The sequence below is a fragment of the Hydra vulgaris genome, chromosome 02 (genome assembly GCF_038396675.1).
Source record: "Hydra vulgaris chromosome 02, alternate assembly HydraT2T_AEP".
NCBI classification, from domain to species: Eukaryota; Metazoa; Cnidaria; class Hydrozoa; order Anthoathecata; family Hydridae; genus Hydra; species Hydra vulgaris.
In genome coordinates this window covers 50,887,478-50,915,412 of record NC_088921.1, presented here as the reverse complement: position 1 = coordinate 50,915,412, position 27,935 = coordinate 50,887,478, and the positions used below count along the sequence as shown (strand labels likewise).

Sequence of the window (27,935 nt, the reverse complement as noted above, 5' to 3'; positions counted from 1 at the left end):
CTCTGTACAAATATGTTTTTATGGCAATGTCATAAGTTATTAAATATTGAAGTTTTGTTTAATTCTCTCTTATTAAAAGTTAAGAGAATCTCTTTAATATTTTAAACCAATTTATAGATAATAATATAAATATGACCTTTACTTAGGGAGAACTATCAGCAACATTAAGTAACCAAGATCATATACAAAACAATCATTATCATAATAATTTTTACAATTCTGAATCATATGGAAATACAAATTATGATAACAAACTTCAGAGTGATATTTACAACTATACTGAAGAGCATTTACCTAAAACAAACTTTTTATCCAACACTTTTCCTCGTTCAACTGACATAGCCAATCATAAATCTAGTAGTTTTACAGATGCACATCCTGAAACTCATGGCGATATTTCAGATATGACAAGTTCTTATAAAAACATTACTCCGTTGCAAGACTCACCACATGGTTACATAAAATCACAACTTGATTTTATTAATGATAATCAGGACTTGTCTAAACATAATGATCAGCATTCTAGAACTTTTTATAATAATGATTCAAGTGTTGATACTAATCTGCAAGCCTCTTACAATGAAAAACTAAATGTTACAACCAATCCAAAATCTTTATACAATGAACAATTTAATATTCCAATTAATTCAAAAGATTTTTACTATGGTGAGTCTAATGCTTCAACTAATCCACAAGATTTTTACATTAATGAGTCTAATGTTCCAACTAATTCACAACCATCAGACATTTTTTATCAGAATGATTTTAATAGTAATGAAATTGAACAAAATTTTGAAAGTAACAAAACTGAGTTAATTGACAATTTGAATATCAATGAAGCAAATTTTGAAAGGAACAAAATTGAACTATATGACAGTTTCAGGAATAATGAACCGTATTCTAATTTCAGAGATCAATTTAGAAATGAAGAGACATCACAAAACTTACAAGACAAATTTCCTTCTTTTACAGAATCAAGTCTTGTAATTAGACATAAAAGTGAAATACCAAATGTATCAAGTAATGATTTAGTTGAAACTCCTGAAAGTCAAACACTTCCTTCAACAGAAAGTCATGATAAATTTTCTTCCAAACTTAACTTACAGACTTTTAATTATGACAATATAGTTGAAAATGTAAATTCACTTAATATATCTCCACACAATATTGTTTTATATGAAAGTGCTGAAACACCAGTCAATGACAATGATAATGTTTTTGCGCCTAAAAATAAAGATCAAGTGGTCTATACTCCAAATGAACAAGTGTTATCCGATGATGAAAAAACAACGTCAGGTGGCCATAGCTCTTATGATGTACTTTCTCAACTATCGTCAGGAAATACATCAAGAATAAGTCCATATCAGTTAATTGATGCAATAAAATACCCTGCTCCATCTTCATTAAATTCTAATAACAGTTCTCCATTAGAGATGATCCAAAATGTTTCTATTGGATCTTCTCTGTATGAAAAGATTAATGCTGCTTCTTCTGGTTCAATTAACACTAACAGTTTTGATTTGGGTGAGTTTACACCGGAAGTTGTTAATCCACATGTTGAAAAATTGAATACTCCAGAGGAAGAAAATAGTATTAATAAACAACATTTGTTGAAAAAAAAAATGTTTGATATATTAAATAATGCAGAGCATGCTGGGCGACATCCTATAAGTGTACCATCTCCAGGTAGCTCTTTAAGCTATGCTAACTTTGTCTCAAATGTGCCTACTAATTTTGATGTTTCAATTTCAAACACATCTTCATCAATTGTTAATGGACCTCCTAAAAAACTGGTCGATCAAAGTAGTGCTTTATTAGATACTGAAGTTGATCTATTGAAAAACTCTAGTAATTTGTCAATTTTTGCAGAAGATACTTCTTTCAAAAATCACATATTTACAAGCAACCTAAGCACTAGTGACTCAAATTTTTCAAAACAAAATGCAAGTGAAACAGTAAGTAATGTATTTTATTTTTTGTTATAAGGATTAAATTATTTAATAACTTTCATAGAAAATTTAATAAATCTAATAATAATTTATCCAATAATATCTATTTGAGATTTTATGCACACACACAGGCACGCACATACACACATGTAAGTTAAAAACGATTTTTTTAACACAAATATTTATATATAATAACAAGGCTCAAACAAATGCAAAAAAATCTAATTAGGAAAATTTTTTAATTTTTTTGTTTAACCCAACCTCTCCCTTTCCTGCCTGCCAATTTGCTGTAAGGGGGGTTGCTATACCAAATTGTATCTTGTATATTTCTTATATTTAAATAATAACTCAAAGTATTCTTGTTCGGCAGGGTTAAAAATAGCTTAAATTACTTTTATAATTTATAGTTATAATTTAGAGCTTAAGTTGCAATTATAATGTAACTTATTTAATACTATTACGATTAATTTACTTTTAGTAATTGTTTTTACTCAACACTTTATTACCATATTACCATCTTCACAATCTTTTTTCTGTAGTCAACATGCCAAACAAAGTGCTAAATTAAAAAAGAAATAATTTTGGCCAAACAAAATGCTAAATTAGAAAAGAAAATGAATTTTAAGAAAAAACTAATTGCAAAGGTGCAAAAAGCAATTGCAATCGCAATATGCTTAATTTGAGCCCTGAATAAATATATTTTAACATTAATTTTTATGTAATCATCTTTTAAACATTATTTTTTATGTAAGCATCCATGTGTGGTTGATTATTTAGTTTTTATCATTTTAAAAATCTTGGTTGTCATATAAATAAATATTAGAATGGCATATGGTAGTAGGTTGCCTTTTGAAGTAATTAGTGGAGATGTCATTTTATGGTGTTTAAATAAGCATTATACCTTAATTATTTTGTTGTTGTTTTATACCTTATACCTTAACTATTTTGTTGATTGTTGACATCCAATTATTTTTCAGCTTTGTCTATGTCCAGTTTATCTTTCAGTTTTGTTATAAATAAAATATAAAAAAGCTTATGGGGTACTAATGGGGAAAAAATCAAGACTTAAAGGTCAAAAGAACAATCGATTTTTGAACCCGAAGTCCTTAGGTATAGTTTCGGCAAGAACTCCGGGACTCCGGGCTTAAAAACAATAAGTTCCAAGTCTTAAATATCATAAATTTTTAACTTATAGCAGATCATTAATTAACCAACATGTTTAAAGCTTCTGGACACCAGAGACCATAAAAAGATAAAGTTATAAAGCCGGAGACCTTTTGGGACTCCGCATCCCTCGTTATTTGATAATGATCTTAATTTATATGGTGGCTTATAAGCATCTGCCATAGTGAGTATTTAATGAGCAAGTAATATTAATAATAGAAATGCATTTATTTGAACAAACGACATACACTTTCAAATACCAAACTTCAAGAAAATATTTAAATATAAAGTATTCTTTTGTATTTTAAATTACTTTAAAATGTATTTTTGCAATTTTTTAATTTAATTTATTTTATTATATCTTCATAACACTTACAATTATTGTACCCCTTAATATGCTCATGATTTAAAAAAAAAGTAATTAATCATGTTGCAAAAATATTGTAAATAATATTTTTTTATCAACTGTGGGGCTATTTTGTCAGTTTGTGGCGAAATCGCCTCACAATATTATACTTGGATAAAAATCTATTTAAAATAATTACCACAACCACTAATGAGATGTATTAGCAAGTTTATGAAAAACTAACCCTAGCAGATATCCTTAAACACAGTTTAATCAATTATTCACAAAAAATAACGATGTTACTAATATGAGTGATTCAATAATTTCATTTAACAACATTAAACACCAAATCTTATTTAAAATTGAACCAATAGAATTAAGCAGCATCTATGATCAATTAATAGTTGCATTTTCAAAATATTAAATGTTATATTAATGTGTAGTTAATGTTAAGTTAAATAACCTTTTTTTTTTTGCAATATCAAAAATGGTGAAATCACCCTGGTCTACCCTGTAACATATGCTACTATAGTGTTCCACAATAGAAATAAGGCATTATGTAATGATATAAAATGATTTTATATTTTTTAAACAATTTTATTACAAAGAGCAATAAACTGTTGTTTAATTTATTAATAAAAATAAAATGTTCTCTCTTTTTTATATTTTTTTTTTTTTTAATATAACATGTTTAAAATATATTTTAGTCCAATGTTTATTAAAGTTCAAAAAAAAAAAAATTTTTTTTACAATTATAATCGACAAATTAATTATTTTTGTCTGTTGATATTTTTTTTTTTTTTTTTGTATTCTCTTTAAAGCAAAATACAAATTTGGAAAATTCACATGATACTGCACTATTAAACAGTTCTGGGAAAGTGTCTCAGAAAGCAACTAAACCAGAAAAATCTACTCAGTTTCATGAAAATTATTTTAATAGTAGACAGATAGAGCTAGATAAATCAACTAGTAATCCGGCATATGAAAATAGCATTTATACTGATTATAAACCGAGTGAACAACCATTATACTATGAGTCAAAAGAACATTTATCACATTATGAACCAAAAAGTTATCCATCACACAATGAGCCAAAAGATCACCATGAAACAAAAGTACAGGCATCGCTCTATGAACCAAGAGAACATCCGTCACAGTATGAAGAATTTCAAGTAACTCAATCTGAGCAATGTCTAACAAGAGAGTTGTCTGTTGCACCTAATGTTGAAATATCAAAAATTCATAATCAACTTGGCTCGATAGAGTTGTCTAAAAGTCAAATCTTAAATACAGAAGTTGCTAGAAAAAAATTACATTACCCAGATCCAAATAGTCATTCAATCAATCAACCAGTTATTCAGCAGAGATTAACTTCCGAGCCTCAGTCTTCGATGAATCAAACTCATGAGGAAAAATCAACTTTGCATAGCAACCAGTCTATAAATGGCAAAACAAGTTCATTTCAGGTAAACAAAGATATTTTTTATTCACCTTTTGCACAATTATCTAGTTCAAAACAAGAAACTATTTCAAAGAACTTGATACCAGTTCACCAGTCTACATCTAAGGAGGTTTCACAATTATGTCAAAACAGTTCCATTTTAAGTAATCAGGCTGTTGATGTTATTCCCGTAAATAATCAAACTGATGTATTAAAAACTTATGTGCAACCTTCAAATAATATTAATTCTCAATCATCATTACCTCAACAAAGTTCTACAGTACAAGAAAGTTATTCTTCTCAGGTACCATTACCTCAACCAAGTCTTACACAACAATACAATTATCCTTCTCAGTCACTATTACCTCAATCTAGTTATAAAGTACATGAAAGTTATCCCTCTGTGCCTCAACCAACTTATACAGCACAAGAAAACTATACTTCTGTACAATCAAACTATACACCACAATACAATACTTCTCAGTTTAACCAACAAAATATAAAACAAAATCAAAGCAATAACATGACAGAAAGTTCTGAGCACTTGAAAAATTTTACTGATATTCAATCCGTAAGCCAGCAGAGCCTTAATCAAATGGAAAGGCCTCAAATTCGTCAAAGTAATGCTAATCAGTTCAACCTTACACAAAGTCAAATGTATCCGTTTAACCCAAGCAATATTCAGGGTAATTTGAACAATGTCCAGGGTGTTCAAGATCAGCTGCATTTAAATAATAACTTTAACAATTATTCAACTCCTATTCCTTTAACAAAAGAAACTCCACCAACAATTGATCAGACATCTTCACATATAATTGGTCCAAATGTTGCTTATCCTAATCAATATAATCAATACCCAGTACAGCAGCCTATGGTATACGCTCCAGAAAGTTTCCCACCATTTAATCATTACAATCTTTATGGTGGAATATACCCTAATGCATGGCCTCATGGTCTAGAACAAATTCATATGCAACAGCAGTATGAACAACAGTATATGGATTACTATCAGCAACAAGCAGCCTACTATAATTATTACAATCAACAGCTTACAGCACAGTTTCCCCCTCATCCTCATTATGATTATTCTCAAGCTTATGGTTGGCCAGGATATTATGATCAGTACTCATATACATCTAGTTCTGCAAGTTCTGTTTATGAAAGTAGACCTACTTCAGTAATTGAAAGACAAAGTTCAAAAAATTCAGACCAAGCATTGGATGAATTGCCAGACTTTTCAAGTGAATTGTCTTTTCAGCACACAGAACCCAAAGGTATATTGCAGAATTTTTCCTTAGTCATTTTGTTTTTTGTAATAATCTTTTTTATCATGGTATGCACTTTTCTAAAACTATGCTATAAAATCTTTTTTTTTTTTAATGACTTAAATAACTTTTTTTTTCTTGAAAAACACAATTTAAATATTGCAATTTGCTAAGAACAAACTATTTAATAAAACAAACGGCAATGTTATGTATAAAAATACTATTTATGGATTTTATAAGTAAAAAAGTGGCTTATTGTTTAGAAACTGAGATTAAAGTGAGTAGATCAACACCATTAAGTTTTACTGGAGTTCACTTAAGAGCTCGTTTTAATCCCATTGATGGAAAGTTGTGTATTGTTGCACCCAAACAGCCTCTTGATGGCGAAGTAGCCTATGTCCAAAACTATGCTCTTGAGGTAGTTTTTAAAAGTTTTTGTTGTTAAGCAATGTTATTATAAAAATAGTTTTATTGTAGGAAAAAAAAGTTGGTTTTTATTTTTTTTCCTTTTTATATTCATTTTTTTATTTAAAACATTGTCATTCATTTAACTGTTTTAGAGTATTGTTCCGATTCCAATTCATAAACGGTTTCCAGGACCACTTTTACGGTATGTGTTTTTGTAGATTTGATTTTTAAATAGTCTTTGATAGCACTTTTTTATCTTTTAGACAAATAAATGGAATGAGTTTTATGCTTGTTAAATTTATCAGAAATCTTTATTTACTGTGGTGTAGTTTTACTGTTGTAATGCTTTTAAATAAACATACAACAAATGTATAAATTTTGTTTTAGGAGTTTTTAGAAATTGTTATTTTTTACAATGTTTTTACAACACTCTTGATAGTATGTTAGTTTCCATAGTTATACAAACTACAAGCATATAAAAAGACTTGTTAAAATTAAGTTTGTTTTGATAAAAAGATTTTTTAATTACATTTTTTACTTTAATTAAAATTTTAAGCTAACTTAAATCATATGATTTACTGGCAGTTTCTTTTTTTGTTTTGCTGTTGATATGCTTGCCGGAAAATAGAGAGTTTCTATTGCCATGTTAAAAAAATTTATATTTTTTTGTCACACTAGGTTAATTTATATTCATCATTATTACCACCACCATCATCCTCCTTCTCATCATCATCATTATTATTATTATCATCATCATCATGTTTAACTGCTTCTCCTAATTTCACTCTTTTCTCATAATCTCATATATTTCTAACCAAATTCTTTATCAAACCAATAATTTTTAGAATGAATTTATTAACATGTATTTTTAATAAATTAATTTGAATTTTTTTTTTCAATTAATAAACTTAATGATTTAAAAAAAATATATTTACATTTATTTTTAGCGGCGACACAAATAAAAAGTATATACTTCGTCTTGTGCTGAGTACTGTTCAAGAAGTTCTTCCAACTGTTTATGAAAATGAAAATGAATTAGTTGCTCAAACAGCATTATGGGAGTTTGTGGGTTTGCTTGTTAAACAAAATGGTGTAAGTAATAAGTAATAATAGTTTATTATGATTATTAGTTGCAGAAAATGCAACAGTAATAGTAGTACTACTATTACTAATACTCCTACTACTATTTATTACTACTACTTCAATGCTCCTTAATTAAACTGCTTGCTTTTTTTAACTTAAGTAAAACATAAAAAAAAATTATTCTTTAAACTTTAAAATTTTTATATACTTGTCGATATTATAGCATATATATGTATATACTTTTTTCATATTTATATGTATATAGTTCTTTGATATTTATATAAATTTTTCTCATACTTTTTTTTTTTACTGTTCTCAGTAATATATCACTTTTTAGACATTTGATGGATCAGATATTGCTGATATGCTGTGCTCATTAATATCAAAAACTGAGGTTGATGGAGTTAAAAAATCTCCTCTTGTCCACAGTTATACACCTAGGGTTATAAGTGAAAAAAATTTAGAGGATTATCACCAATATATGACCACAGGCCAAGTTAGAGATGGCCTTGAGCATACTATTAGGTATGAAATGTGGGGTCATGCATTTATGTTGGCAACATCATTAGGTGGACGCTATTTACAACTTGTTCAGTCAAGATTCATGGATAGTTTAAAACCAAGTGATCCTTTAAAAACATTGTACTCTTACCTGAGCGGGCGAGATGTTGAGTATTTTAAGGTTAGCCAGCTTGCTTGGTTTTTTTTGTTTATCTTTGATTGGTATATCTGAAAAAAGTTTTTTTTTATAAAAGAGTTTGAGGTGCTGATTAATGGTTTAAAATTCTCATATACTGTTAAATGTTGTTATATGTCTTTTTGTTTTGTGCTTAAATGTTTAATGTCTAATGGGATTAATTAAAAGAAAAATGAATTAACAAAATTTGTGATTTTTTTATTTATATAACTAAATTATTTAGAAACAAGCAGCAGTTGAAACATGGATTCAAAATTTATGCATTCTTGCATCAAATACATCTGGTAACAAACAAAAAGATAGAGAAAGGTTGATAGCTTTTGGAGATGGCCTAAGTAAGTATATGCTAATTTCTAGAATGAAGAAGTTAAACATTTATTAGACTTATGATACACAATTGGTCTTTTTTATCTGTATCAGTAGTTTGTAAAAATGTCTAAATTTTATTTTGTGTAAAGGAGACTTACATATGGTTGGTGCAGCACATTTATGCTACTTACTTGCTAAACTTCCTTTTGGCCTTCACACATCAAATGATTCTAAAATTGTATTGATAGGTTTAGAACACAGGTATAGAAAAATGATTTTTATATTTTTAAATACTTTTTTTGTTTTGTATTAAATTGTTAATATTTTGGTGAAATAAATAGTTTAAGTTTGATCTACTTGTTAGGTTGCATACTACAAAACAAGCAAGTGTTTGGGCACAACCTTTAAATATACAATTGACTGAGGTTAAAAATTATTGTATGTTCTAAATAATATATATATATATATAGAGAGAGAGAGAGAAAGAAAGAAAGAAAGAAAGAAAGAAAGAAAGAAAGAAAGAAAGAAAGAAAGAAAGAGAGAGAGAGAAAGAGAAAGAGAGAGAGAGGGGGGGGGAGAAAGAGTATATTTTAAAGGGTTGCAGATGATATCCAAGAACATCTATTTTAAAGATACTTGACAAATTTATAAAATTCCAGATTAAAAAAATTTTGATTAGTTTGATGACTGACTAACTCTTTCCCTCTCCCCCTTCATTAATAAAAACAATTTTGCAATGAATCATATTGTTTTATATATGATGTATGAAGTAGTAATGTTTATGAAATGTAAGTATGTTAAAAAATAGTTAATATTTAATTATCACTATTGTTTTTATTTATTTAGCTTTATCAATTTGCTCTTACTTTGAATGATTTAACTTTCACAATACCTGCTTTTCAAGTAATTTTTATGTTTGGTTTTGATGTTTATTTATGTTAATTTCACAAATGTATTTTCACTTAAATTTTTGCACATGTACAATGTATAACATACAACTTTTCTTGGCACTAATCATTGCTTTAAAGTTCTTTTATTTGTTGTATGATTTCAATCACTGTAATAAAAACATAAAAAATAACTCAACCAAAACAACCTGATCCAACTTAAGTATTGAATTAAAAAAAAAAAAGTTAATGAAAAACTTAATTAGCATTCAGCTTTAGTGGAGTTTTTTAAAATGTCATTGCGAATCATTTTAAGATACTGTTTAAAAAATTAAACATTCATTTAAAATAATTAGACTGTCTTTTTGATAAAAGAGACCATTAAATTAATGAGCTAGAAAAAAATGATAAAAAGTTAACTAAATAAAACACAAGGAAAAAAAAGTGTCAATTAAATTTGGGCACCTAAATAAATGGTTTTCCACTAATCGCTTCCCTGATTAAGAAATCCACAAGCTGCTCCCCTGATTAAACATTTGTAGATTCATCAAGTTGGGTATGACAGTAATGAAAATTATTGTTATTGATAATCAATTCTTGGTAAAGAAAAAGATTTAATTATTTATAATCTTACATTTTAGATTTTGAATTAGATGAAGTATTTAACTGCTTAAAATGTGCTCAGTGTTTTGCTTGAAACAAAAAAGCATATATTAAATTTGTAAATTGTATTTGAAATTGCTAAAAAAATAAATGCATAATAGAAAAACATGAAATATGAATGTTTTAATCGTAAATCAAGAGTACACGTGAAAAGGTTAAAAAGTGATAAATATAACACTTGTTTTTGTGTACAGCATATGCAAGCTGGCAATGGCTTAATAGGCATTTCAGAATGAATTTCCTATATAAGTGCTTTCCTATATAAATGCCCAAAAAGATTGACCTGCTGTTTGATTTTTTAATTTAAATTAATTGGGAGTTTTGCTAATAAACAAAAAAAAATTAATAACGCCTCTCTAATAGTTTTTTTTTTTTAATTTCTCACAAAAAATATTTAAACAAATTTGTACTTGTCCTAACTTTATTGTGCCACTGTGTGTGTGTGTTTTTTTTTTTTTTTTTTTTTTTTTTTTTTTTTTTTTTTTTTTTTTAGAATTACAAGTTTGAATATGCTCTTCAACTAATGGAATATGGATATTGCACCGAGGTTATTTTTAAATTTTATGAAGAGCTAAAAGTGATCATATAAATGTATATTGTGTCTAAACTGTGCTTGGACTGTTTGGTCAATGTTGATACAATAAAAAGCAAATGTGACAAAATGTAAAAATTAAATATAAATTGTCAAATTAAACTTTTTTAGGCTCTTGCTTACTTTGAATCGATTAGCTTAGCGATTTTAAAGGAACCATCAAATGAATATTATACACAACATTTAATAAAAAAGATAATTAAGGTAGTGTTTCTTTAGATGAGCTTTATGGCATAGTTTGAATTGTGAAAAGTTGCGTTTGATTTTAAATTCTATAATTTTTTTCAATATATTTATATTAGTATACTGAGCAAGCATTACTTAATGGTATCAAGTATTATGAAGATCGAGATGTACCTGATTGGCTTAATCAATTGCACGCATTAGAACTATCCATAGTAAACATTTAAAACTTTGATTCTCTTTTTATTTTTTATTTTTTTATAAGAAGTTTCTTTAACTCTATTTTTTATGTTTAGTCTTCAACTTGCATTACATCTGTTTTTTATGGAAATAATAATTTATCATTTGAACATAATAAAACTGACAATGTTGAATCAAATCAAAATAAAACAAATGTTGAATCCTTTGTGTCTCAACACAGTCATTCAGAATCAGTGAGGTCATCTTCCACTAACGAAGACAGTCAATTAAATGTTAATGGAAGTGTTGCAGAAACTGTTCAGTTTAATATAACAAATGGTTTAGGTGCTATTAGCAAGTTTAATGCAAATGATAATCCTTATTTTATACCTGACTCAAACGAAAATATTTACAATTTTAATGCAGAAGAAAGAACACATGATGACACACAGAATAATGCATACGAAGCAAGTGTATATTCAGAAGAAAGCTCTAATGAAAGGGCTTCAAACAGTCGAGAGGGGTACTTCAATGAACAATCACTAAGTTATAGGGAAGGTTATCAATATGGATATCTTGAAAATGATCTTGCTGGTTATAATAACATGTGGCATAATAGCAATACAAACATGAACCAGGTAAATGACAACCATGATTACCAAGATTTCACACTTAGCGGTCAGTCGCCAAATATGCAGACAGACTCTATTACTGAAAAACAATCAGAGTTTCAAGGTATTTTTGTAACTTTTTTGTTTTCTAAGGATTTTTTTATTTTTTATTTTTAAAATAGTTGTTTATATTTGTTATTTTGTTTCAGACTCCAAGTTTGAACCTGAGGAAGATTTGTTTAGTGAATTTTCGAAAAAAGTAAGGAATCACAGCTAATATTTCTTATTTCTTTTTTTTTCTTTTACTCTAAAGGTTGTCATTGAACTTATATAAACTGAAAACTTTAAAAAAATGTAAAAACTCTCTATTTTTTTATTTATTTATTTTTTATACAAAAAGAAGAGCAACAATGCTGTTAATGATAATTTCAAGCAAGGTAAGATAATTTTTTTAGCTCGAACATTTATAGAAGGGTTAACACTTAAAAAATGTTTTAATACATAGGTTTTTTTTAATCAAGTTACAATTTAAGACTAGTACTTAGTCAACCCTCGGAATTAGGGTCAGCATTTGACTATGCTGACCTAACTGCCGACCTTAAAGTGTTTGAGGTCGGCAAAAAATTGCCAACCTCGTTTTTATGTTTTATAGTAAGACCTTTGTATCAAATATTTTTTTGCCGACCTGATATCTCTAGAAGACCTCTAAAAGATTGAGGTCAGCAAATTATTACTGACCTCATTTTTCCTAATTCAGAGAGTTGTACTTAGTTAAGTCTCTAGTTATTTAGCTCTGGAGTTGATTAAGAAGTTGTTTAAATAATTTTTAGATAAGTACATAAATTTAATAAAAATAGATAGAAAGTTGATGAAATAAGGTCTTGGTTGAAAAAATATGATCTTAAAATATCTTAATATATTTTTAGAAAAAAATGAATCTTCCAAGAAAACAACTAAACCTAAAGAACCTGTTAACAATAAAAAGGTATATAACTTTTAGTAAACAAATTAAATAACAAAAGTTTTGTTTGTTTAATATACAGAAGTTAGCATACATACATGAATAATCTACACATCAATAACATTAAATACACCATAATCTGTTAGTTACAATGTCAACTATTTTACATATATAATATATTTACATATGAAAGATTTATTATAAAAATAGCATTATATTAAACATAACATAAAAATAATAATATTAAACAAGTTTAATTTCTATTCTTTATTTTTTTTTTTTCTACTCTCAATACCATACTATATTATACAATTATAAAGGGCGCACAAATTTGACATAAATCTACATTAGGTATATATGCTATAGCATTTTAGGTCAACAAGATACTAATGTTTCCTGTCCTGATCTTAATTTTTGATGTTTCTGATAAAAATGCAAAATATAACTCAGTAAAACAGATCTTTTTTCATTTATAAGTACTTTATATAAAACTTTTTATGCATATATACTTGTCCCTGTGGGAAAGCGGAATAGTGTCAAAAATTAACTTATCGAAAAAATGATTAATATCGAAAAATAACTGACCAAAACCCATTTTAATGATTAACATCGAAAATGTGATTTTCAGACTAATATCGAAAAGTTTTTGTATCGAAATTCACAAATGTGGAACAATATGAAAACGATAAAAACGGAATAAGATAGAAAACTCGTTTTAATGATTAACATCGAAAATGTGATTTTCTGAATAATGTCGAAAACAATAAAAATGGAATAAGATCGAAAACTTATTTTAATGATTAACATCGAAAAATATGATTTTCTGATCACTTTTTTTTTTTATCTTTTAAACTAGTACTAGGAGAAAATCTTAAGAAACTTTTAATACTAAGTCACTTTTCAATAAGAAACTTATTTAAGAGTTCGATGAATATTTCCTAACTTTTCACCTAAATATCACATCAACTTTACACCAAGTTAGCATTATCTACAATGGAGAACAGCAGTTTAAATGAACAGTTCAATTTGCATGCACAATAAACAGTTTAATTTGCACGTGCTATGAAATTCAATCCGGTTTGAAACTTGAAATTTAAGAAACTTTTAAGAAACTCAATATTCCCAATTGTCATTAGAGAACTTATCAACATAATATATAAGTTTGCACACCAAAAGCACTGTTTAAAAAATAGTCACAGTTTCAATTTTCAAATTTCAAATTTCATTTCTCAATCAATTACTATCAATTTTTATAACTGAAGCAGTTTTTATTATGTACCGATGTTCCTATTATTTAATGAATGTTCTTAACAGTTTTCTATCGTATACCATTTTTGAAAAGCTCAGACTTTAGTTATTATTATTTCAAAGTTCAGAGTATTCTGTATATTTCTGTAAATACATTTCATTAAATATTAAACAATTATCTGGGAACATTTTGGGCCGATATTGAGTAATAATTTTGCATATCCTATTGTGTCAATATTACCAGAATGTGTTTTCAATAAAGAAAGCAATGGAAAATCTTTCCAAATAATTTTTAATGGTGATATAATGTATGTTTTGAATAATTGCATGGAAGTATAAAGCTAAAATAATGCATATCTATCAGTATTTTCTAATTTCTTTATTTTTAAGTCTTTCAAAAACCAATCCAAACAGATTCTGCATGATTTTGTAAGTAAGTAGGAAAGTGCTCCAACATAAGCATGCAGAGCATTTTTATAACTATTACAATATGCTATGTAAAGGTAATAGACAACTTGTAAAATATTTTCATTGAAGCTCTCAGCAACTTGTATAATAAACTCAATAACTTCTAGTATGGAAATTTTATTAAATAACATCTTGTAAAATACAATAAGATAATTAATTTTTAACATTTGGTAGCTACATACCATACCAGCAATGTATATAAAACTGTGTGCTCAATATTTTTTTTAGTATTTACAATGTTAAACATTCTGGAACAGAATGACCAGATGACTACATGTAGTAGTAATTTTTCCATGGTATTTGGAAATAGAGTGGGTATTGTTTACAATCTTTTATTAAAAAGGATCTTTTAGCATGATCTTCTTGTTTTATCAAGGATTGTTGTTATAATCAGGATTTTTTCTTGTTTTAATCAGGATTTTTTAATTGTTTTATTAAGCAGGATTTTTTTATCCTGCTCTCCTTGTTTTAAAGTATTTTTTTCTTGAAATTTTTTTGCATATATAACAGATGACTTAGTTGACATAGTTTGCATATTTACAAATAATTTTATCCTTTAAACTTTTTATAGTTCATAAGTCTTTATTGATTTTGACTAAAAGTTTTGTAACTTTTTATAGTTTGTTGACATTAAATGTAAATAAAATCAAAACATCTTGTTTTAAATCGTTTTATAAATAGCCAACAACACAACATTCAATATTTTTTGTTCTACTAATAGAACTTTGAGTTTATATTGTATAAATTATACAATTATACAGTATTATTACTACACTTTAATTCAAAAGCGCAAAATATTGGCCTTCTATTTATTCTGCTTTTGGAATTTTTAAACCTATTCCTTGTTTCACATTTTTGATATTATTCCGGAAAGTCCCTTTTTGATTTTATTCCTTTTTTCACAATTTCGATATTATTCTGAAAAGCCCCTTTTCTATATTATTCCTTTTTTCACAACTTCGATCTAATTCCATTTTTTTAATATTCTATAGTATTCCTTTTTTCACAATTTCAATGTTATTCCGGTAAGTTTCTTTTTGATATTATTCTCTTTTGAGCTATTTCGAGATTATTCTGCTTTTTTGGATTTTCGATACTATTTCTTTTTTAACAATTTCGATGTATTCTCTTTTTCAATATTATTCCGAAAAGTCCCTTTTTGATATTATTTCTTTTTTCTCAATTTAGAGATTATTCTATTTTTCGGATTTTCGATACAATTCCTTTTTTTATAATTTCAATGTTTTCGAAATTAACCAGTTTGGCTGTTTTCGATATTGTTACTACTGCTCGTCCCTGTCTATATTTCAAGCAAAACTTATGACTTCATATATATTATATATGATTTATATAAGTTTTGTTTTTAGCAGCAGTAGATAATAATGACACTAAGTTTTTTATTAAATTATTACGTTAAAGTTTTTTGGCATTACATCTTAAATCTCTGTCAAAACTTGTCTATAGCATTTAAATGGTTTTATCAAAATATTTGCCTGTTTTTTATTATATTTTTGAGTTTATTTAAAAATAGGGGTGGCTTGGTAGTATTATTTCCAAATTTACTCCTGCAAAAGAAATTCATTTACCTGATGACAAGAATAATTCTGTAAGTAATTTATTAGTTGTTTTATTTTTATCAAGTATTTAAAAGGTTTAAATCTAAGGCAAGTCTTGTTAAAAATAAACAAATTGTTTCAGTCCAGGTTTTTTTTAGCTAGCAAGCTTAAGGTTGATAAATGTTTCAATTATTGTACTTTACCAATAATAATTATAATACAGTTTTATGTATATAAAGCTGTATTTCAAAATATAAAATATAGCACCAATTTTCTTTGATTGATGATGCTGATGATTTAAAAAAATTAAAATTAGTAATTTAAAAAAAAAAGATATTTAATACTAATTTTAGTATTAATATTTTGATATTAATTATAATAAGATGCTGATTGTAGTAAGATTCTTACTTAGTCTCAAGCTTCTTAGTCATAATTGTCTAATTTAAAAAATGATTAACAGAAATTAACACCACCTGGCAGAAAATGCTGCCAAGTAGCACCACAACTTAATAACACTGTTTGACTGGCAAGAATAACAATCTTACTCTACACACTGCTAATACAGTGTGTAGAGTAATACATTTGTAAGTAATACATTTTATGTATTACTTACAAGTAATACATAAAATCCAATAAAAAAGAAAAAGAATTTAAGTAAATAAAAAAAGACAAAGAAAGAAAAAAAATAATATATTATATAAAAATAATTAAACTATATTTGTAAAATAAAGAAAATTTTTTGTTGTATTGTGTTATTGTTTGTTGTTATTATTCCTTTTTTTGTTTCTTTCTCTTTTCTTTTTTTTGCGCTCTGTTGTCGTAATGTTGTAATTTTTTTTTTTTGTTGTTTAGTTTGTATATAATTATCGTATATATTATATGAAATGGTACTTATTTTCATACTATTTTATCATGTTATATGTTTTTTTTTTCTTTTTTTAACACTTTTATTTTAATATTGTTCATTTGTGGTAAATATTTTATATTTTTTGTTGCTTTTTTTGTGTTGTTACGTGTTTTTTTGTATCTGATGTTGCGGTTTTATAACAGTCATAATATTATTGCTTAATTTTAGTCATTATTATTATAATTGTTTTTGTTTTTGTTATTTTTATTATTATTATTTTTATTATTATTATTATTAGTTATTTATTATTAATTATAAATAATAAAATATTATTATTATTAATTATTATTTTCTATAATATTACTGTTATTGTTATGTAAACTCTATCATTGTTTTTATATATTGTGTTATTACATATTATTGTCACATTTTAACTGTATAATTAAGATTATTAGGTGTATTTTATATTTTCATCATTTTTTTTAATTATGTTAATTTATGTTTTGTATTGTTTAATAATATTGTTGTTGTTGATTTTATTTTTTGTTGATTTTATTTAGGTGTCACTCCTTTGACTAGTTTTTAACTATATGAGTGACACCTAACCTGATTCGTAAATTATAATTAAATTTGTAATTTTTAAAATTTGGTTAAATAAATGAATGAATTAAATTAATACCACTTTTAAAGTATTGAAAAAACATTATATAAACTTTGAATACATTTTATTTTAATAAAATATAATGTATTCAAAGTTTATATTATGTTTTTAAAATTTTTAAAAGCGGTATTACTTAGCAGTGTGTAAAACAAAATTGTATATAGTTTATAAAGAGCGGTAATAAAATTTGTTAACGATTTTTATAAACTATAAACATTTATTACATTACACATATAAACATACTTAACAAAAGCTATAAATTTAAAAATACATTTATGCAACGTTTGTATAATATTTGTTAAATGATACAACCAGTTTTAAAAAGTGAAAAGGCATACCTGACGGAGTTGAGCTAAAGGCACACATTTAAAAAAAAGTTGAATGCAATCTCTTTAGAATATATAAACCTCTACAATTTCCTTCATTAGTTTAACCACTGGTTCATCATTAAGGTTGATTCTGGTAACATTTTATTCATATATATATTTTTTATATATTTTTTAATTATCTTAAAAAGTTAAAAAAATAAATTAAAAAAAAAAAACTAACTCTTAAAAAAACAACCTAACATTAAACCTAAATAAAAATGTGTACAAATTATTTATAATTAATAAATTTAAAGTTGATTTATTTATTCGCATACTTATAAATTGAAATGTAATATTCCGTATTATTTATCCTATAAGAAAATATACATATAGGTACAGAGAAATAATCATTGCACTGAAATTTATACACACACATATATATACACTTTCGTGTCAACAAATAACATTTTATCTTATTTTAATTAAAATTTAATATTGGTTTTAGTTATTCGTGTTATATACATAAAAAGAATTCCAATTTAAAATAAAACCGAATAGTGAACTTACTTTAATCAGAATTAGTTTATCTAAAAAAATATATTATCAATAATCCTAAATTTAAAAAAAAAAAGTGAGTTGAACTTACTAAAAAGCGCTTTAATTCAAAAAAATAAAATAAAAAATGCTTTGTTAAATAACCAAAAAATGTACTTAAAAAAAATTATTTTTTATTAGTCATTTTCTACTTCTTTTTTAACAAATTTTTAAAGTAAATTAGAAAATAAACAATAAACAAACGTTTATTAACCTACTAAAACTAATTGTAAAATTAAAGAACAACGACAGTTCTCCTTGAAAGCTAAGAAAAATTTATCAGTTCTAATTTGCTGGCAGACCTGGCTTAAAAGACCATGTGAGCTTTAAGAAATGGGTTTAGAAAAGCCTAGAAAACTATTTTTAAAATGATGTAAAACAGCTGTAAACATTAAATGTAGTATTAACCAATTCATGATGAATGACCCACATTGTGATTCCTAAGATCTGTTTCTAAATGATGAGTAACTCGTGTAGAAATTCATCAACATTTTTATATATTCCAAACATCTATAGCAATTGGGGAAAACTTTAAATATATCTCTGAAATAGTAATAATTTTATAAGTTGATGTTTCATATTGCTTGATAATTACATTTATAGTTCGCTCAAAAGTCAATTTTGAAAAATGGCTAAAAATAGATTAAATTAAACTGATATAAATGAGATCCTTGATTATTTTTTTTATGAAGGTTGTGGAGATATTTTTTGTTTGATCACCACTACAAATGCCATTCTTATTTAATATTAAAAACGATATGTTTGTGTATATCTCCTTTATTTAAGGTTACATAAAGAAGCTATATTTTTTCGTTTTTTTCAAGATTGCATATTTTTAATCACGTAACCAAGATAATAAAAAAAAGTTTTAATGTTCTGAAAGTCAGTTCTGCAATAAAAAAAAAAAGGTTTTATTTGTAAAATTCTGACTTGTAGTTTTTATTTTATACCCTTTCAATTGATCATGATCCAAACTCATTTTTTTAAGCAAAGTCATATTGCTGCTTTTAACTTAGTCTTAGATTATAACTTATGTTGATATACGTGCATACAAAAAAGGAAAAATCAATTTGTATGCGCTTACAAATAATGCCTACTCATTAGGAGAGGTCAGTAATAAAAGATAATCAGAGAAAATATAAAGTAAGCGATTCAGTTCTCAAAAATATGGGAATACCAAGTCTATTGCAAAAATGATTTGTTGAAAAAAACTAATAGTGGTTTTATTTTTTTAGTGATTTTATTTTTCTTTTTGAGCTAAAACTTAGCAGCCAGAGTAATCATATTAAAGGGGTTGTCCATTAATTATTGCAACAATTTTTTGGCAATTCAAACTTCCAGAGACCCCCTATAAAATTACATCAACATTCGATTTCCCCCCCCCCCCCTCTTCCTCCTCCTCCTCCCTAAAATTCAAACCAAAATGGGGAAGAAAAAAAACGATATTATAAATAGACTTGTTTACAACTAAAATAAAAAAGTAATTTAAAGTAAAATGTTTAGGAAAAAAAATTTATACAAATTTTATTACGAATTATATTGAATTTTATTACATTTTTCCAATTTATAACTGCAAAGGCTTACTCTGAACAAAAAAAAAGATTAAAGGGTTCACAAAAATGTATAAACTTTACACGTTTAAATTATGTATATATTTCAAATTAACAATACTTCAATGTGCCAATCCTACTTGCTTTAACTTTAGACTTTATCCAATTTCGCAGTAAAAGCCAAATATTTCTATTAGATTCTAGTATAACAAAAAAAAAAATCTAACAAATTGTATAAACCAGGGGTCGGCAAACTTTTAAAACAATAGAGCCAAAAGTTGCAATTTACAAAGTTTTTCATTTATTTCAATATTATATTAATATTTGTGCATGGAGCTAAAGAGCCGTATTTTGACATTAAAAGAACCACATAAGACTTGCGAGCCGCAGGTTGCCGACCTCTGTTATAAATGTTTAAGTAATATAATGTAGACCATGTACTTACATAAATCATTTTTGTTTGCATAAACCATCAACAACTTTGAAAAAATAATAGTTTTACGACTAAACATCGTGTGTACTTATTTAGCTCTGTACGTGTCGAGTCTTTTTAAAGCGCAACACAGTTTTTAAAAAGTAGGAATATAAATAGCTTTATTAAAATACCGAAGGTTTAGTGCATATGTAACACAGGACTGCAAACGCTGCCTAATTTTCCTTTTTTTAAGTAATTCAATTTATTAAAAAATAAATCCCCCTTGTCAACAATTATCAAAAAAATTCAGATATCCTCCCCTATTCTGTTAACGTTATTAATGGACAGTCCCGAAGATTTTCTGATACCTCATGAAGAGAGCATACTTTAAATACTTATTTAAATATTCAGCCTTGTAAATGAATGATTGAAAAATTATGTTATAAATAAATAAAAGTATTGAAATAAAAATGTTTAAATTTGATATTAAGTTAAAAAATGATAAAAAGTTAAAATGTATTTATGAGCGAAAGTTTTGTACTTTATTTATCTTGATAAAGTTTACATGCTATTTTTTTTTCTTCGTTTAAGTTACATTCTCAATGAATTATTTTTTTTCTCTCAGATTTATTATGATGAAACTTTGAAACGTTGGGTAGATAAGAATGAAAATCCTGCAGAAGCACGAAAAGCGTTACCGCCGCCTCCAACAAGTTTTAGCACACTTTCTACTACTGCTGCTGCTGTTCTACCTCCCACAGCACCAACTGTAGTCTCTGATTCTAAAACAATACCTTCTAATGGCTTGCCGCGTCGAACTTCCTTATCTAAGCGACATAGTGTGACCAAAGTTAAACCAGAGGACAATACTAATTTATCTGAAAAAAACAATGCTGTTAAAGAGTCAGCTGTCTCAGCAGAATCAGAAAAAAAAGTCGGTCCACCAAGTAGATTTTCAATGCGAGCTCAAGGAGGTAATGCAAAACGTGGTCTTCGTTATGTGAATGCAATGGGAAATAATACATCAACAACAGCACCTACTACTGTTCTAGATCCTTTTATATCAGGAGGTTTTTAATTTGTTTTTTTAGTTACTTACTATAATGTAAACTATCTAATATATATATATATATATATATATATATATATATATATATATATATATATATATATATATATATATATATATATATATATATATATATATACATTTACATACATACATATATATATACATACATATATATACATATACATATACATATACATATATATATATATATATATATATATATATATATATATATATATATATATATATATATATATATATATATATATCGGTATAATTGCAAATAAAGCATGCAAGTTGTTTTCATTTTTAGGTACTAATAGTTCGAATAAACAAGGCAATCAAAATAATAAGGTATAATTTGTAACATGTTTACTATATTTGAAATAGTTATTGACACAAAAAAAAAAGATTTATTATTTATGCTTTTTCCTTTTTTAGCCAATGTATTTTGACCCATCTCAAGCATCATCCTAGATGATCAGCTATACAATATTTTCAGAGTTTATATTTTTTGTTCGCCTCTTGTAGATTTTTGGTTAACTAAATTTTGTAAAAATATGGAATTCTTAACAGATAATATTAAATTTTATTTATAGAAATTAAAAAAAAAATTTTCGTTGTTTTTTTGCTGTTAAGCTTTTGTTGTTTTATAATTGTTACTTTTTGTTTACTGTTTACTTAGCGTTTTTTGTTTACTTTTTGCTTAGCTCATCTAAGTTTAGTGTAAGCCATTTAGTTTACACCAGCGCACTGGTGCAACTCTGCAGCGTTTATAAACGGCGTAAATTTTCGACAAAATGTTCTGGCTTCCGCCTTCAGTGGTTACCGCCTTTCTGTTGGCGGCCGCATCCAGAGTTTTTTTTAGAGGGAAAATGTTTTAGAAACCGACGCCAGTAGAGAGGTGGAAGAAAAGCATTTTGCCGCTGAAAACTTATTGGGAGGCCACCGCAAACGGCTTTCGCCTCCCTAAAAACTCGGCCTTTTGGCAGAAAGTTACTTTGCCGTCGGGCGGCATTATCAACTCTGCTTTCCACTAAACTTAAATGACTAAGTTTATTAAATAGCTTTAGTCAAAAAGTTTTCAAGGTTCTCTAGAATTTGGGATTTTTAGAATATAAAAACTTCTTATATTACAATTAAAATGCCTTTAAATTATGATCATAACCTTACTAAATATCATGATCATTAATTGTGTGTTGTGTGTGTGTGTGTGTATATATATATATATATATATATATATATATATATATATATATATATATATATATATATATATATATATATATATATATATATATATATATATATAATGATTTTAAAATCTAGTAAATATTATCTAGAGATATTTGGAAAAAAAAAATTATACTACTCATGGTCATATAAATTATGCAAATATTGTATGGAGGAGTAACATAAAACCAAAATCTTTTTATCAGCATCAAAAACACGCAGCTTGCATAACAAAATTTGAAAAACGCTTTTCGAAGGAAGCACTTTTACTATTTTCAGTCAAGGAGAGTATGAAAAAGATCCTTGTTTAATGAAGGATTTAAAGATTTTGTAAAGAATGTCTTTGAAGACGACATAAGAAACAACATTTCCATTTAAGTAGTCAGGTTCTATAGATATATTTCTTTTTAACGATCTAAAGGTATACCAAATTCCTCAAGCGTTAGCTTTGTAAAACACCAAGAATTTGATGCTTTAAGATTTTCTTTACAATTAGTCAAAGGAATTTTGTTTAATAAAAAGTGAGGTGAAAAAAGTTATTAAGTTCACTCTATATTAAACTCATTTTCAACTTTTATTACAGGTGATGGGGAGGTTAAAGTCATCTTTTGCTTTCCTATAACTTCTTTTACGATTTCCCAGACGCGTTTTAAGTTATGTTTGTGCTGCGTTGGAAATTTAAAATAGTTATTTGTTTTAGCATATTTGCGGAGTTTTACAAACAGATTTTTGTAGTTTTTTTCGTAATTTTCTTTATGTTTCTCGGATTTCGTTTTTAGGTATTCAACATACAATGTTTATTTTAGTTTTGAAGATTTTTCTAGTCCTTATGCGAGGAGCATGTCTTTGGCCTGGAGAATTATTTGACACATAAAATTAGCGTCATAGATCTTTAAGAAAGTTTTTAAAAAGGTATTATAGATAATGTTTATGTTATCATTGAAGTTAAGGTGGTACTAGCCCATAAAAATTAAAACAGTCAATTTATTTAATTTTGATGCAATTTTTTTTTTAAACTATGTGCATTAAAAAATTATTTAGAGTAAATATAATAAAAAGTATTAGTATACTCGAAAACATGCTGAGTCAGCAAAAAATATACAATTTTAACTACATTTTTAAACAAGGATTTCTCATGAAATAGTCAGTGTGTGAAGCTAAAATTTTGCAAAAAGGTTAACAACATGTTGATTGAGGGATTTGACCAGAATCACCATCAGAACTTTTACAGAATCAAAATGGCTGCACTTTAAAAAATAATTTTTTATTTTTATGTAAAATTTGTGCTGCTAATGTTAATATCTCGACAACAGCTAACTATAAAAGTCTCTTTTTAGTCAAATCTCTTCACAGTAACCTGATGAACAATCTGTGAAAATTTTAGCCATAATCTCCAAGTAGTTCAAAAGATATTCTTGTTCAAAGTTTAAAAATCTGTTAACAGAGAAAACGCAAGAAAACAAAATAAAACAACTTTAACAATATATATCTTTAAAAATTTCCAGACACATAGGAGTCATCCTTGGTAAATCCTTTTTTTATACCTCTCAATTTTTTCCTTCTTGATTTTGTCACTTCTTTTTCCTTCCTTTCCATATGAAAGACGCGATTTTTGTCTTTTTTAATTGCACCGAGAAGGAAATATTTTCCACAATGAAATCCAAGTTGCTTAAATGTTTCTTTATGGGAAACGTAACCTCCATTAAAAGATATAACTGCAGGGAAAACAGCTAACTCTAAAACATTTTTTGAAACAAAATGTGTTTTGGGGCATTTTTCCCAGATTATTTGATTAAAAGACTCATTAGGATTTTGGGTATAGCTGTGTAAACATTTTGACAAAAGATTGTCCGAACTAAGTTCCATAAATATTGGGTGTAATAGGTCTTTTATAGCAACTGGTAGGTTTAACTTGTTTTTATAAGTGCATTGTCCTGTAATCTTATCCCTTTGCCATTTGCACCAGCTAGTATTGGTTCTGGGACAAAATTGATGACGCGTAGCTGCATCACCTTCGCAGCAGTGCCATAAAACTGCAAGTACAGCTTTTTTCATAGGGTAGAGTTTATCATTCTGACGAATAGCCATACCAAAGTAATTCTGCATTAAGTTAATACTTGCATCAGTTAGTCTTCCTTTACCTGAGAGAGTTTTACTGTCATTCAACTTTTCTTTTTTTTTTATTGCACGTAAATTCCGAAGTCTTGTTCCAAGTCTCTTTTGAACATGACCGAGACACTCTAGTTTTTCTGGTATCAACGTTTCTCCATAAGGTCTTGCTTCCCTTACTTTGCTGTATGCTTTAGTGTCCCCATCTCCTATGTAATGACTGTACCTTAAGTTAAACTTACTTAATGAAGAACAAAAAATTGAAATAGCACCAGCGGACTCCATAGCACCAGATGATTATTGATGGTTAATTGCACACTTATGTCTTGTTTTCCATAGTTCATAACCAGCTGATCCTTTTTTTTTTGACCAAATCTCACAAGATTTACAAAATTTTGACATAGTGTAATAGTCTAAGACCTTTTTATTATCCTTTGAAATTGCAGATACCACGCCATTCAGGGATGAATAACCCCTTTTTTGCCATGTTCCATCAATAGAAATATGACAGTCAACAATATCATTGCTACACGCATTGATGTTAATCATTTGACGCACTTCATGAGCAGCTTTTTGGGTACTTTTTTCAGCAGATTTTTCATATGCACAGTAAAGAGTCTTATTAATTTTTTTATAAGTAGTAAATGCAATAGAAAATGGCATATTCATCATTGTTGTAAATGTTTCAATTCCAGCATGACCTTTGCCTATCTCGCGAAAAGCCATAATTGTGCGATAGTTAATTTCATGTGCTTTTTTTACAGTTTTACTTTTTTGTAAAGGTATATATTGAGGAGAAGTATAAGAAAATCTGCATGCTGAACAAACACTACATTTTAGACATAATTTAAGTGAAAACCCTTTGTGTTCATTTTTATTATGTGTAAGCTTAACAGGTGAGCTACACTCAGAACAGCGTGAGAACTCCTCAAATAAATCTTTCATAATGCCAAAATGTATAAATATAAAAAAATTAAGGTCGTTAGATGTCTGTTTGTTTTTAGCTGAACTGCCAATACAATTAACTGCTTTGTTCAACTTTTTAGCACTTGTACTATTAGTACTACTAAACATATTTGAATAATATATTAATTAAACAAAAGTAAATATCACGATATAGAAAAATCAACAGCAACTAAATCGACAAAGAAAAATGCAAAAAAATAAATACATTTAACATTATTTATACACATAAGTACGACATTTTAAACAACATATAACCATATGTACAAAATTAATTAAAATAGTTCTTTTCCTTTTCTTTCCGTAAAATATTGATAGAAAAAATTTTAGTTCTTTTTTTTTATTTTCCAATTTCGAAGCTTTTTATCTTTTAACTTTGATTTTATTTATTTCTTTTTTTTTTTTCTTACTTTACATTTTTATTTATTAAATCTTTTATTCTTGTTTTTACACTTATTTTTGTAAACTTTTATTATTAAAATGTTTTTTGATTTTTTTTTTCTTTAGTTAATAAAATATTTTTTTTACTATTCTTAACAAAATTTACATTCATCAATAAATTTTAAGTTTTATAGTATAATCTCTGAACGTTTAAAAATATGACCAAAATAAAGTTTATTTATATTATAAGATAATTTATATATATAATAATATACAATACATATATATATATATATATATATATATATATATATATATATATATATATATATATATATATATATATATATATATATATATATATATATATATATATATATATATATATATATATATATATATATATATATATATATATATATATATATATATATATATATATTGTATGTTTTTTGTATAATAATGTACAAAAAAATCTCTCGTTCGTTTAAACAGTGATCAATATTATAAAAAACAAATTTTTTATATAATAGATCTGATATATTTAGTATTAAAATAGAAAAATACAACTTTTTGTTGGTACTCAGTGTAGTTAAACCTTAACCGCGCTATTTTTGTAACTAGAAGAGAAAAATTATATGAGTCTTGAAATTAACTTTAAACAGTCCCTAAAAAGCAAACAAACAAACATATTAAAAAAAAAAAAAATTTTTTTGGGGGGGGGCGAAAATTTCGGTGCGTGACTTTTTCGTCACAGTGAGCAGAAAAGGAAAAAAATATATAAAAATTTTGAAAATAAAAAATTAGTAAATTCATATATTTTTATTGACACTAGTTGCAGTAATTAGGCATTTATTCAGTTATAATAACTAAATTATGCAAAACATCATAATTTATACTGAAAATTAATTTTATTTGTTACAAAATTGCAAAAAAAATTTGAACAACAATTCCTATTGACTAGATAAATAATAAAAAAAATATTGATTCTTTCAAGCACTCGTGATATTTGAACTAGCTCAAACTGTCTAGTAACAAATACCGTATATATTGACTAGGTAAATTATAATACTGTAATTTGAAATCCTTTTTCTAAAACAAGCTTTTTATAGGTCTGTTTTATAAAAATATTTATAATATATTAGGTTATACTCCATGAAATTTCATGAAACAGTTAGATGTCGAATTAAGACAAAGATGAGCATCGTACTTAGTGCACTTGATTACTGGCGTTGCCTTACAACTTGGAAATATGCATCTCCCTCTTGTTGTTACAATTGGCCAATGACCAAATTGATCATTTCAAATAGGTTTAGGGGGAATTTTAGTTGCAGCTCTTCCACCTCCCTTAGAAACCTTTGCTCTCTGAAGCTCATTAACATCAATTGATGGTCTACCTCGCTTGGTTGGAACTTTGTTTTCACGAGTAAGACACAGGGCTATTTGATATTTAAATGTTTGAAGTTTTATAATCTTTCTAGGATCCGTTATTCCGCTAAGTCTTGCGTCTCGCCTGTATGTGTTCCATGCTTGAACGACTATGGTGTCAAGTAAATGAAAAATTATCCGATGATACCATTTCTTTGATCGTACTGGATTTCTATAAAGGGCAATGAGCATGTCTAGCAGGTCCACCCCTCCCATACACTTGTAAAATTTCACAACATCCGGACAATCAACATCAGTTCTTCTTTTAGTCACTCTGTCATAACGACTTATTTTGCCAAGGGGTGCTATACCAGCATAAGTAGAAACTAACATTACCCCACGGTCATCATACCACTTTATTGC

At 26.6% G+C, this 27,935-nt stretch overlaps 1 protein-coding gene across 2 annotated transcripts in view; it reads left to right on the top strand.

Annotated features, from left to right (window-relative positions):
* LOC100197480 (uncharacterized) overlaps positions 1-22,072 on the top strand; it is a 30,947-nt gene extending 8,875 nt beyond the window's left edge. The window contains exons 6-26 of one of the 2 annotated variants that reach the window (XM_065791294.1): positions 147-1,955; positions 4,281-6,174; positions 6,429-6,583; positions 6,726-6,775; positions 7,521-7,665; positions 7,994-8,338; positions 8,577-8,688; positions 8,812-8,923; positions 9,027-9,087; positions 9,509-9,565; positions 10,706-10,759; positions 10,916-11,008; positions 11,107-11,202; positions 11,284-11,902; positions 11,988-12,037; positions 12,179-12,215; positions 12,705-12,763; positions 15,987-16,061; positions 21,012-21,456; positions 21,772-21,812; positions 21,900-22,072. In XM_065791294.1, the coding sequence (XP_065647366.1) occupies positions 147-1,955; positions 4,281-6,174; positions 6,429-6,583; positions 6,726-6,775; positions 7,521-7,665; positions 7,994-8,338; positions 8,577-8,688; positions 8,812-8,923; positions 9,027-9,087; positions 9,509-9,565; positions 10,706-10,759; positions 10,916-11,008; positions 11,107-11,202; positions 11,284-11,902; positions 11,988-12,037; positions 12,179-12,215; positions 12,705-12,763; positions 15,987-16,061; positions 21,012-21,456; positions 21,772-21,812; positions 21,900-21,935 (6,345 nt within the window). In that variant the 3' untranslated portion in view covers positions 21,936-22,072. The remainder of the gene's footprint in view (positions 1-146; positions 1,956-4,280; positions 6,175-6,428; positions 6,584-6,725; positions 6,776-7,520; positions 7,666-7,993; positions 8,339-8,576; positions 8,689-8,811; positions 8,924-9,026; positions 9,088-9,508; positions 9,566-10,705; positions 10,760-10,915; positions 11,009-11,106; positions 11,203-11,283; positions 11,903-11,987; positions 12,038-12,178; positions 12,216-12,704; positions 12,764-15,986; positions 16,062-21,011; positions 21,457-21,771; positions 21,813-21,899) is intronic. The other variant, XM_065791295.1, reaches the window with a different exon arrangement.
* The last annotated feature ends 5,863 nt before the right edge of the window (positions 22,073-27,935 follow it).